We start from the raw sequence: 12,833 nt of genomic DNA on the forward strand, positions 1-12,833 counted from the left end.
ATGAATGCTTGCATGTTGAAGGCCCCTTCTCATTCATTGCCAGTATCAGGTGAATTCATCGATAAGCCGTAAGCCGTCATGCAGCTCATAGGAGGAAGGGAAGTGGTTGAGAGGCCAAAGCAAAGCATGACGTGGAAGCCCACTTGAATTAGTTGGCTGTTCATCCCAATGTTTCAATCTGAACTACACAAGCCCCCAGTTTGATTCCAGGAAGATAAAGGATGAATATGCAAGCCAACGGAATATCACCAAAGAAAAGCCCAATCCCATCAAAGTTGCTTTGGCCAGGTGTGATCATGCAAGAGGGAAAAGCCACACAAAAAGAGCAAAGCCCGGGTGATTACACAACCAAAGCAAGGAAAAGGGTGGCGGGGGTGTTGGGAAGGGTCGGGTTGAGCATGCAGCATTCATGTTGGAGCGTGCAGGCCCAGGAGCAGCCCGGTCACGGTCTGCACAGCAAGGAGCAAAAAAACGGGGAGGATGGAGATGGAGGAGTAAAGTTTCTGACCTGTGACTCCTTACAAGACGCGAAGTTCTTCCTCTGGGAGAATTATAAAATCCTCAAGCTAGGGGTAAGGGGGAGAAGAAAGAGGTCAGACACGCATGCCCAGGTAGATGACGCCCGCTAATGATTGAAATACATCCAGTGTTTTATTGTTCTGTACCCCCACCAACGACGCACCGTTGGAGCATTTACCCTAAGCAGCTAGCATACCTCCTATTCAAATGAAAAGCAATACCACATGCATCATTGCAAAATCTGAAGAGCAAAAAAAAGGGAAAGAAGCTGAGGCAGACCATGTTGACAGATGGTTGGTCCTCCATTCACGACGCTTTCCAGTCTGTTCCATCAGACCGCTTCTCTTCTGGCCGAAAGAAAACCCTAACAAATGGCTCTGAATGCATTCTCCTTGCACAAGTACGCCGGCTTTATTCCCTACAGCTGAAGTGCTTTGAGATACTTGGTCTTCCTTGGCTTCACTCTGGGTCAATGTGCACCGTTGTGTCATTAATCATGGAATTAGGACGCAAGAAAAACAACACTCTGTGTCTTTGATATTGGCCCCGCCTCCACCCATGAGACAGACTGTACGACTGACTACAGGGCTCACTCCATTCAATGCCACTGTTCTACAGATCAAAGTCTCTCTCCCAGGTGCTGAAATCAATGCCTCCTGAAAGGCATCATTTATTAATTACAGTCCCAGTTTGGCATTTATTCTGAAAAAAAAAAACGACATCCTGTGACACCCCGATAAAACCTTCTGACAAACCCCCAAAGCACCAACAATGCTTGTATCCTTGAAAGTATATTAGCACAAGAGATCAAGGTCAAGAGCCATGCAAGCTAGCCGACCAGCTAGCCATCCAACGCAGCCTTTCAGTGTCCAAGAGGTATTACTTCAGACTCCTCGCCATTGTTGAGAGGCACACGAAGCCCCCAAAGATGGATGCAAGCACAAACAAACCACACAGCACCACCCTGGCCCTACTCTCCTCCGACAGCATCAATGGAGACCAGGGGGACGATGACATGGGCAGAGAGATTGATGAGCTTTGGGTCAAAGGCTACATCCCCTTGGACATCGTTAGGAAGCGCTCGGACTTTGTTTCCCGTTCAGCTCCCACAAACGCGGTGACAGCTGAGTCTGGGTTTTTTCCTGTGGACCCACAATTTCTGAGGATGCCACGCCTTTGTAAGTCATTCAAGGGCGGGTGGGGTCATGGTGGGGTGCGAGTTCCGGGGTGCCCCGAAACCATGACCTTGGTGACACCAGGAAGTGGGGAGGTCATGGGTTTTGATGAGGGGATTGAAAAAGGAATCAGCTAATAGTAAATACACATCTAATTTCCTCACACGTTAGCACGGTAATTATATGGAGAATTATTACTTCATACTAATAAAATAGCTCAGTTAATTATTCTAAAAAAAAGTTCCAACCAGGCAAGGTTACACATACTGCTCTATAGGTGGATTAGCGTGAGAAAATCAAGCGCTCCTTTTCCATCAAGTGCTGCAAACGGCTTGTCCTGACTTCCCCCGAGCTCACTTGTTAACAAACATAGCGTTGATCTCTTGGGCCTCCTCACTCTGCAAAACGTTGTGTACTTTAGTCGCCTGAAACGCCGGCATCGATACGACACGTCTTCGCATCACCACGCGGTGGAAAAGTGAAAGGACTTTGCCATGACGACTTGAAGGCTAAATGGAAATGATGGCGCTGGATCGCTTTACAGTCGTTGAAAAAGACCTGCTTTTGTCAGTCACGGTTTTTCTTTCTGAGGCTCCGCCATTTTTAGGTAAAAGGTTATGGGTACACTGCACTTGCTTACTCATGCACATTTAGCCCCCCCCCCACCATCCTGACTCCTCCAAAATCCAGCAAGCAGGACCTTGACTCATGCAGTAACAAAGCACACATATACAGTGGACCCCCCCTAACACATTCTTCTCTTTGCAATTCAGCCGATCCATCTCTACATCAACAGTCCCTGACGGTGCTGTCAGCATGTGTCACTGCAGGTGGGGACGGGGGGGCGGGCAAACGATAGGGACAGAGGAGGGCGAGTTTGGGTTTGGAGAGACGTTCTCCCGGCCTGGGAATTCCCACAGTGGTTGGTGAATGGAAAGACAAAAGAAGGAGCAGGAAGGAGCAGGAGGCATGTTCAACTACAAACCATCAGTTTGTGGGAACCACCAGTGAAAGAGGAAGACATTTTTACCATCTTGCTATTGTTTTTGCATTCTTCCCTCTAGCTGAGAATGTACCAAAGCAGCCTAAATAAAAACAACATTCTGTCTCTGTCTCTGAATGTATGGTTACAAAACATGGAGGACATCTGTATCACATCTATGGCAACATGTCTTCCAAACCACCCTTTTGGGATGAGATGGCACATGCTGCTTGGCCTGTTGGGTTATACCAACTGGTGCAATGTGGGAATGCCAACCGAGCCAACATTTGCCTGGAGAAAATAATGTTTACATGCTAGAAAGAAAATCTTCCCTGTATATGAATATGAAGTAGTGCCGTGTTGAGGGGATTGCTTTGTTCACCATCACTGTCAGGAAGGGAGGAGTGGGGGCGACCTCCTCCCAACGTTTGCCCTCACTTCCTTTCGGCAAAACATTTATCATTCTCCGCCAGTGGACAATCTTCTGACAACATGGACTAGCAACAGGCGCACAATAAAACAAGGAGCTCCTCCTCCTCCTTTTTGCTCTTTCTGGTTGCCCGGATACCTTTCATCCAGGGTGGACAGCTCGTCAACATCATCATCACTTACTCAGAAACTCCCTACCTTCACTTCATTTTCATTCGGTCCAGGGGATCCTGAATGAAATACTGACCAAAGGTTTATTTAAGGCCATTTTCTTGGTGGCTAGAGCCAGACCCTTGAAAGCCCGTATTTATTATCTGACAGTATTTTCCGTACAGAACAGGGGACCAAAACACATGACAAAGAGGTTTGGATTGTCACATTATAGGATGGACCTTATTCGGCTTATTATTTGGTTTACTGCGCCCACATTCTCCAATCAAGCAAACCCCACTGAGTGTTGGAGACAACATTTACAAAAGAGACAAAACAAGAGTAAAGGGAATGAGTGAGGGAATAAAGATGATGTAGTGCAACAAAGCCTCGAAGGCCTTCAGGTTTAACCCTAAACTCTAACCCTAACTCTAATAACTCGAACTCTAATAACGCTAACCCTAACCCTAACTCTAATAACGCTAACCCTAACCCTAATAACTCTAACTCTAATAACGCTAACGTAACTCTAATAACTCAAACTCTATTAACGCTAACCCTAACTCTAATAACGCTAACCCTAACCCTAACTCTAATAACGCTAACCCTAACTCTAATAACTCTAACTCTAATAACTCTAACGCTAGCCCTAACTCTAATAACTCTAACTCTAATAACGCTAACCCTAACTCTAATAACGCTAACTCTAATAATGCTAACCCTAACCCGAATAACTCTAACTCTAATAACGCTAACCCTAACTCTAATAACTCTAACTATAATAACGCTAACGCTAGCCCTAACTCTAATAACTCTAACTCTAATAACGCTAACCCTAACTCTAATAACGCCAACCCTAACTCTAATAACGCTAACCCTAACTCTAATAACGCCAACCCTAACTCTAATAACGCTAACCCTAACCCTAATAACTCTAACTCTAATAACGCTAACCCTAACTCTAATAACGCTTACGCTAACCCTAACTCTAATAACTCTAACTCTAATAACGCTAACGCTAGCCCTAACTCTAATAACTCTAACTCTAATAACGCTAACCCTAGTAACTCTAACTCTAATAACGCTAACCCTAATAACGCTAATAACTCTAACCCTAACCCTAACTCTAACTCTAACTCTAGTAACTCTAATCCTAACGCTAACCCTTGGGGAGCTTAAAAGGGAAAACATGCATAACTACCTCAATGCAAATGTCATACATCTTCAGGGGGGCAATAACAGACTATACACGCTACCCCCCCTCAGTAGTGCACTGCAACCTCCGGAATGCCACTTGCCAGAGCAGACATTCTTGCAGAGGGGAGTGTCAGCAGCAACAAGCATGGCCGTCTTAATAATTCTCAAATCGCTTTCCACAAGCGTGTGAGGGATCTAGCGTGTACTACTTACTTATCGGTCATGGCGTCGGCTAGCGTGTACTGGTTCATTAAAACTGCTTTTCGCGTCCCCTTGGCGCAGTTGAAAAAGGTTGAGGATGAAGTCAGCCAGTCTGCAATAAAGAGAAAGAATGCAAGTTAGTTGGGAGCAAAACAATCCTGCTAACTTTTCTTAATGCTAACATCCTAACTAATTCATTCTACTGATTGGTAATGTGCAGAAAATACCCAGCAGGCTACGGTGCAACTTTGCAGACATGCTTCAGTGGCTCACAATTGTCCTAACGAGGCCTACTCCCCGAGAGCTTCTGTGGGATACTGTTGCCGTGGCGACCAAGGCAGCCCCCCCCCCGGTCTTGCAAGCCAGCTAGCTAACATAAACAGAGTGCCGAGTAAATCCTCGATGCGGGCAGCAAACAGTAGCATTGCAATCAAAGAACACACAGGGTGGCCAAGCGGGTATCTACAAAAGGAAATATAGGACTACAAAATGGCAGCTTTGGTAAACATGCAGGAAAAAGGTGTTTGATAGCTCTCTGTATCATAATCTATAAAATATTATTTAATCATCATAGTTCATTGCTAGCTTTAGCACCCAGCAGAAATGTGTAAATGTAAATCGGTTTCCTAGACAGAAATGACATGTACAAGAGTTTATGCTCTTTTCACTTTGTAACAATAGATAGCAAGTAGCGGTGTCATGAGATCTGGACATGAAAACCTGAAGAGATTTGGAGACATTTGGAGAGAAGCTGTCTCACAGAACAGAACGGCCAGAATGAACTACGCCATTTGCGTCATGCGTTTATTCTGGAGTTAAACACAAGCGTCAAGAGTGGAGTATCTGCTGCACATGCGAGTGGAAGTAGATGTCCACCTCTGTACCACCATGCAATGCGGGTCTGAAAGCTGCATAAACACTTCCTCAATGTAACCCTTGGACAAACTCCTCTATCGCCTGACGGATGGCTGTCCAAAAGGTGGGGTCGAAGGTTTTCTAGGATAAATTATTAGTTTTACAATAAATATCACAGGACAGCTGGACGGCTGTGACATAAATAGACAGAAACAGCGAATTGGCATTGTTCATCTACAAACTGAAACTATTCATGTGGACACCTCTGTGGAACATTTTCAAGAAATGCTGCAAACGTTTGACAGACTGAATTGTTAGAATTCACAGGCTTACTACACAGGTCAGACTTTGTTCAGCAAAACGATGCCTTCATCTCCTGTCTGGAATTGGTTTACTCAAACCGATCGCGTTTGGTTCTTGTCTTGACGATGTTTGAAGTGAATCATTGGAAGATTAGAACGGGACAAATCTGCCATTTGTTGTTGTCATTGGTTGTTGAGCTCCACACAAGCAGGAGAATTTCATTACATTAAAAAGTCAAAATCGGATGATGACATTTTAATGAGACTCATCCTGCGTCCCGACAAGCTGATGTGCGATCTCCAAAATCTGGCATTAGCTCTTCATCTTATCTATCTGCCGTTGGAGATTACAATAGCCACATCAGATTCCTAGATTATACGCCATTATGCGTCAACGCTTTGGAATAACGCAGGTTGTGGTCTGCCAAAGTGGGATTTAGGTCCGCTGTAAGAAGATAAACGTTGGGATACCAATGTTCACCCCTTCCTGCTGACTGCAACGAGAAAAGAGCTTTGAGTCATGTTTTACAACATTATTTCAAAAAGGACATTAAGTACATAATCCAAAAGAGATTACCCAAACCCAAACGGAGGGTAGGATGGTCCCCACCCAGTGCTAGCAGTTTTTACAATAAGCAGACTTCACCTGGTAAAGACCCTTTAATGAGACATCATTTTGGGATGTTCCTGTGCATTTGACACCCCTGTCCATGTCATCCACGTCCCCGTCTGACCATGACGAGTTTAGTTCCACTTCCTTTGTTCCCACATGTGATGTCTTCATGGGGGGGGGAAGGAAGCACCTACACTGGAACTGACATGGACCATGTTTCTTTGTTGCTGAAAAGGTCAGCATCAGCGTGTTGCGGCCATTCTGCAGAACAATCTACAAATTCAGCAGAGCACCATCACTGATAACATGGTAGGTATCGTTCTCAGCTGTCCAACTACAGAAAGAAGCACGTTTCTGACTGAGCTGCTGGTGATTGGGCCAGCCATGGGAGCTGCCAAATGCACTGGCATCAAAACAGGAGTTCTGAACACAACGGGTACCCTTACAGATGAGTCTTCTACCCCGACTTCCTGCTTGCCTGCAGTCATCCAAAGGCGACATGGACCGTAAGGACTGTGATTGGTCATTACCAGTGTTTACATGACTCGTTTGCCAAAGACTTCTCCAATTTATGATGATGAAAACAGACTTGCAACAAGTCAACATAATTCATGTAGCAGAAATTTCTGATACCACTTGCAGCGATTGGCAATCCACGAGACATGACTGTGCTGTAATGTCAGCTAGAAGAATATCAGCAAATATACACCAAAGAGTATCACTGCACATGCACTGCAGCCATCCTCATACATAAACAAACATGCTACTTCTGACATGTTTATCTACTCCTATCACAGCAACAATAATGAAATGTAGCCAGCCACGTCTGGGATCCCTTAAACGCATCAGGCTCAGCGCTGGGATCGGTGTAGATGTGCAGAGACAAATTTATTGCCACTGTTCACTAGCAACAAAGGAATCTAACAAGCTAAAATGTTGAGAAAACACTGCCTCTAGTGTTTGGGTGGAGAACTGCACAGCCTGCGCTAAACCCCGACACAGAACTTTGATTTAAAACTGTGCCGGAAGGGAAGGCAAGCGACTACAAAAGGTATCAAGCTTTCGACACAGGCTGCGACTCGCCTCTGATACGATCTCTGAAGCCGGAATACTGCCGTATCGGCTCGCAATTCCAACAGAACAGGTGGTTTTCACAGACTAGTGAATGCCAGGGTGTAGCCTCATGCAGTCAGCGTAGGAACAGGCTCTAGACCCTGCCCTGACCCGGAACAGAATACCCAGGGAGTGAATGGACGGTTCCAAATAACCCATCACTCCGATGCTCAATAAAAGTCCCACTCAGCAGGAGAAAGTGCCATCCAGCAGAACACTGAATTATTCACCTCAAAGGGGAGATGAAAATAGCCTGCGTCTTGCTACAGTCGCTGCACAGCTGCAGGGAGACGTGTGATTTCCGTGGCAATAAAGGTAGCGGTGGAGGAGGCGTTGACATTTGGAGATGCAGCAGTAAACAAACATCCACTCCCCATAGGGGGCTCACACAGGGCTGAATCTTACCATGACGAAAGCCAGGACCATCCTGCAGGTGGAGCGCCCTTTTTGGCAAACCTGCATAGCAGATGATGCATCATGCAATGCATCCGGTGTGTCAGCACCCCCCTCTTCCTTCTGTAGCCATAACTCTTCTGGTGGGATTGCTTTCAGTCCTTCATCATGTACAGCGTTGCAAAAAGGGCGGCGGAGGAGGCTTGCTGTAGTGGGGAGCGCAGGAGGAGTCGCGCCTCTGGAAAACCTCAATGCACACAATCGCTGAAGGAAAAGTGGGGGGGAGGGGGAGTTAGGGTGGCGATTGAGCGAGGGGGAGGGGACCCCACAGATAGGGTGGTGTGCATGTGCGTCTGTGGGAGCGTGTCTATTGTGACGGAAGGTTGCTTTCTTCTTTCCTTTGAGGAGTCCAGCCACTGCTCTCCTTCTGATCTGCATTTATCCATAAAGTAAAGCAAGCACACGGATATGCAACTGACCTGTTAGAACTGTTAGAGCCCCCAGGCAGTTAGTTGGGAACTAGAGGTAATGTTTGGGTGTATGCGAACACAAGGAAAAATTCAAATCTTCCATTTCTGCCACCTGTAAACTCCTTGTTGCCACGCATGTTAATGGAAGTTGGACAAAGATAGGCGGAAAAACACAACCACTCACATAGAATGTAATCTATGCGGGCTGCCTTCCTACTCCCATTCCCTTCCAGCTCCGTACCCTCAGCAACACAAAACGCTGGGAACCTTTTCAAAAATGCCAAGTTTGCCATCAGCAGCGCCGCAGCCATGCATCAGTCGCTCTCTCAGTGCTCGGCCGTGTCGTCAGTGAGGCCTGGGAACCTTTAGACGGCCTCTGATAGCACTTCCAAAACCAAGGGGGCCCAGTGCTGCCTCTGAACCAAAACAACCCTCGGGTGTGTTGACACAAAGAAAAGAAAAAAAAATGTACTCCTGACTGTTCTGAACTCCTGTTGAATGCCAATGCAGAATATTTGTATATATTAAACAACACTCACACAAAGCTGAAAAAATGTGTTCTAAAGTTGCCAACATGGCCCAATCAGAACACTAGCGAGGAGGTACAGGTACAGTTTTACCCGCTCAACATATTTGACCCCACACAGGATGGATTTGATGTTTAATATAAAAAACACAAAGAATATGCAACTATAAGTATCACACTGCTACATTTTTTTACGTGACGTACTTGTATACATGTTTGTTTTCATTGATTTTTCTAGTATTTATGTCAAAGCCACCATGTTTCCAATATCCTTCTTATCAGCTGATTCCAAAGCTTGACTTATGGTGCCTATTGCCGAAAAATCTTTGGAATGCATTATGCATTATGCATGGTTAGTAATACACACATCAAATGCCTCCGCAGGCGTGTCTGCTTGGGATATAGCAACAGATGGTGCCCCCTCTCTGCCAATAGGAAATGATTCCAGCCTGGGGGTCTGGGAGGTATGGCGGTGTTGTGGCTGGGAAGCGTGTGGAGAAGAGGGGTGGGGGCTGGCCCAGATATTTGCCCTGTGGAGCCAACGCAGCACACCTCAACATCAGAGCACCCTGACTCGGCCTCTGACCTCGACCTGCAGGGCTAAAACAATGAGCGTGCTGCAAGCCGCATGTCAAAGTCCTCACATGGACAAGCACAGTGGAGATTAGATCCAAGTACCAAGTACTATGGTGTTTTTGGACTACAGCTTTTTGGGGCTCAAAAACAACAATTGCATTACCATTAACCATGAACACACCTACTCTGTTTTCAGTCCACGGCTGTATTAGAGTTTCTACAATTAGTGCCTCTGTTTGATGAACCACAATCTCTGTGGCTGTAGGCAAGCTCCTGATATACTTTTAATTAACTACAAAAGATGGTATAAGGTAGCCTTGAAGTATCACGAGCGGTCAGCATCCAGTAACTTTATCTTCCTCTGCATACCGACTGAGCCGTTTGATAATAAATGACCACGACCAAGGAGAGCTGTGGTTTCCTTTCCACTTTCTCATGCACTCCAAATTATTACCTTTTAAAAAACACAGTGTTGTTATGTCATGAACCAAGACTGCATGATTGGGCCCACGAGAAGAGATTGGAGTTGACCAATGCACGCCCACCATTTTTGGTCTTGTTGGCATCAGGGCTCTCCAGCCGTCCTTTTGACATTTACAATAAAAAATAATAAAAGGTGAAACAAATCTTTGTGTTGTTATTAGTTATTGGTATCAACATTCTAGATTTTTCCAGTTTCTAGTGGCGCCAGCGGCCCAGCTGGTCCAGCAGGTCGGCCAGAAACCTGTTGCTTGGAGGTTCCATCCTCGCTGCCTCCACCCAGTCACTGCAGTGATGTTCAAGACACTTCACCCACTTGCCTACGGTGCTGCCCACTCGGATGTATGAATGTGAAGGGATGTCAGATGCTGGTCGGAGAGGCCATGGCACCAACTGGCAGCCATGTTTCCGTCAATATTATGCCTTTTTGCTCTACTTTTACACTTTTGCTGGCTTTTTGTTCATTTGATTTCTGCAATGCAAGCCACATTCCCCAGATGGCCCCCGCGCTACACTTTGGACATCTGTGTGCGTTTCATCAGGAAGGCGAGATGCTGCCCCCATCCTGTTGATTGTGTCCCCTAGTTACCTGTACATATATAGAGTATATGTACATGTATATAGAGTATACATATATATTTTTATGACTGGTATACCAGTTTTTCCCTGCTTCAAAATGACACCCCGCCCTCTTTGCCGTTTGGGAATTAGAGCATTCACAGTAAAACAATTGCCTACCAGATCATACATTTTCCGTATAAAATATTTATACATTAATAAATACCCAGTGCCATGGCCGATGAGTAAACAGTCTAGTTTGTACTTGGACTTCATGTAAACATGCCCTGATAGCAACACGCTTGCTAATGAGCAGGAGGGGGACAATTGGCTGGAGGTGGACGAGGAGGGGTGGGGGGTCCGTGTCAAAAACGACACCTTCTCCAGTGACAGCCCCAGCATGAGGTGGATTGCAGCTCCATGCCTTTTGAGGCAGAGGAGGTGGCTGACGACTAAACACAGCAGAGGGTCTGATGGGTCTGACCACCATTCAGGAACCCCCCCCAAACCATTATTCAATTACCTGAATCCACCTTTGTCCTCACATGGCCTATACGAGCGAGCCGCATCTAAAGAGTGTTTATAAATGCAACACCAGACTAACTCAAAGAAGAGATTCCAGCAGCCGGGCCCTTTGCTCCAAAAGCCAAACACAACGTCCAAGTAAATAACGCCTGACATGTGAAACTAGCGTCATTCCTGCACAAAGTTCACATGGGGAACAAAGCTCTTTTTCAGCGCTGCAGATCCTGCCCCTAACCCCCCCCCCCCCCCCCTTCCACTTCAAATTGATTATGGGTGAAAAACAAGAGGACTCCTGAAGACGATGCTGTGCGTGCTATGCGAGGTTAACATCAACAAGCTGGAGGGTTGAACCGAGACGCGTTCCAGTCCGAGTCTTTGAGCGAATACGTAAAACATGAAGACCGTGATCAGTCTAAAAATGGTTGAAGGTGTCAGGGTGGTGGTGCTGTTTCGGGGCGCTTTGCACGGCAGTGATTCCATGCTTGGCTAGCCGGGTCTCAGGCCAAATTGCAGTGGGCTTCAAGTGGGCTTCAAGGCCAAGCATCCTCCCAGCCCTGGTCCACACTGGAGAGCCCGGCTGATGATGCCGGAACAACCGGAAGAGCTACAGGCACTCCAAGACACAGTTGATTCACATGACGATGATGATGATGTCTGTGTATTGTTGTGGTGAAAGAGTAGCTTTAATTTATGCATCCCAAGGGCAGAAACCTCCCAGTGACCTCTGGGTGCACCAATGGCATTTTGGGGAGTAGAAAGGTTGAAAAAGCTCAACTTATATACTCGTATACACATATACAGGTAGTGTTTATGTTGGCTGTTTAACGCTGACTGACTTCACAGGTTGTTAACTGACGTAATAATAAATCTTTGCACTCTTTGGGCAAGTTAGCGGCTAACTTCAAGAGTTTAAGAATCCGCACTTTGATGTAAATGGTGCAAGCAAGTCTTTTAACGCGGAACCACTGAGTGCAAATCTTGTCGAAAATGAAAATTAAAACAAAAGCGACGAAGAAAGTTTTTCTCTCCTCGGTAGGGGAGAAGCAAGTGCAAGCACGTCAGCCCAGCAGCGGCCAGCTAGCGGCCAAAACATCTACCCGGTAGATGAACCTAAACTCACCACCAGCAGACTCTTTCTCCTCTTTCTCCTCTTTCTCCTCTTTCTCCTTCGTCCGGGTGTGTGAGCGGCAAAGGTTGATGCGTCCGACTCTTAGCAGCTCCTCATGGCGCTTGGAGACACTCTGGCTCGAACTAGCCTGGTTGCTGTGTGTGCACGCGTGTGTGCGTGGGAGCTCCAGGACCTGGTCTCTACATGGACGGGGGAGGGGGGAGAGGGAGAAAGAGAGAGAGGGAGGGGGAGAGAGAGAGAGAGAGAGAGGGAGAGGGAGAGAGGGGGATTACAAACAACAAAAACGGTTGACTTGTTACAATATACACGATACAACATATGCATCAAATGAATAAATACACAACTTGGTAACTTATATTTCACAATTTTATGAATTAGCACACTTTGGAGTAAAATATTGACATGTTGATCCTTTCACAGGCTGCACGGCGGTCGAGTGGTTAGCGCGCAGACCTCACAGCTAGGAGACCTGAGTTCAATCCCACACTCGGCCATCTCTGTGTGGAGTTTGCATGTTCTCCCCGTGCATGGGTGGGTTTTCTCCGGGTACTCCGGTTTCCTCCCACATTCCAAAAACATGCTAGGTTAATTGTCCACTCCAAATTGTCCATAGGTATGAATGTGAGTGTGAATGGTTGTT

General features: G+C 46.3%; 1 protein-coding gene across 4 annotated transcripts in view; it reads right to left on the reverse strand.

Annotated features, from left to right (window-relative positions):
* The window catches only part of sema4d (sema domain, immunoglobulin domain (Ig), transmembrane domain (TM) and short cytoplasmic domain, (semaphorin) 4D), a 29,551-nt gene extending 17,180 nt beyond the window's left edge, over window positions 1-12,371 (reverse strand). The window contains exons 1-3 of one of the 4 annotated variants that reach the window (XM_078793937.1): window positions 12,185-12,371; window positions 4,666-4,765; window positions 509-566 (exon numbers count right to left, since the gene is read on the reverse strand). Coding sequence is in view for 2 of the 4 variants with exons in the window: in XM_078793936.1 (XP_078650062.1) it covers window positions 4,666-4,703 (38 nt within the window). In the remaining 2 variants the exon portion in view is untranslated. Of the gene's footprint in view, window positions 1-508; window positions 567-4,665; window positions 4,766-7,941; window positions 8,126-12,184 lie in introns of those variants that run through there. The other 3 variants (XM_058058789.2, XM_078793936.1, XM_058058770.2) reach the window with 3 other exon arrangements.
* Between the last annotated feature and the right edge of the window lie 462 nt (window positions 12,372-12,833).

This window comes from Doryrhamphus excisus, linkage group LG10, assembly GCF_037039965.1.
Source record: "Doryrhamphus excisus strain RoL-2023G ecotype Guam linkage group LG10, RoL_Dexc_Guam_v1.1, whole genome shotgun sequence".
Classification (NCBI taxonomy): domain Eukaryota; kingdom Metazoa; phylum Chordata; class Actinopteri; order Syngnathiformes; family Syngnathidae; genus Doryrhamphus; species Doryrhamphus excisus.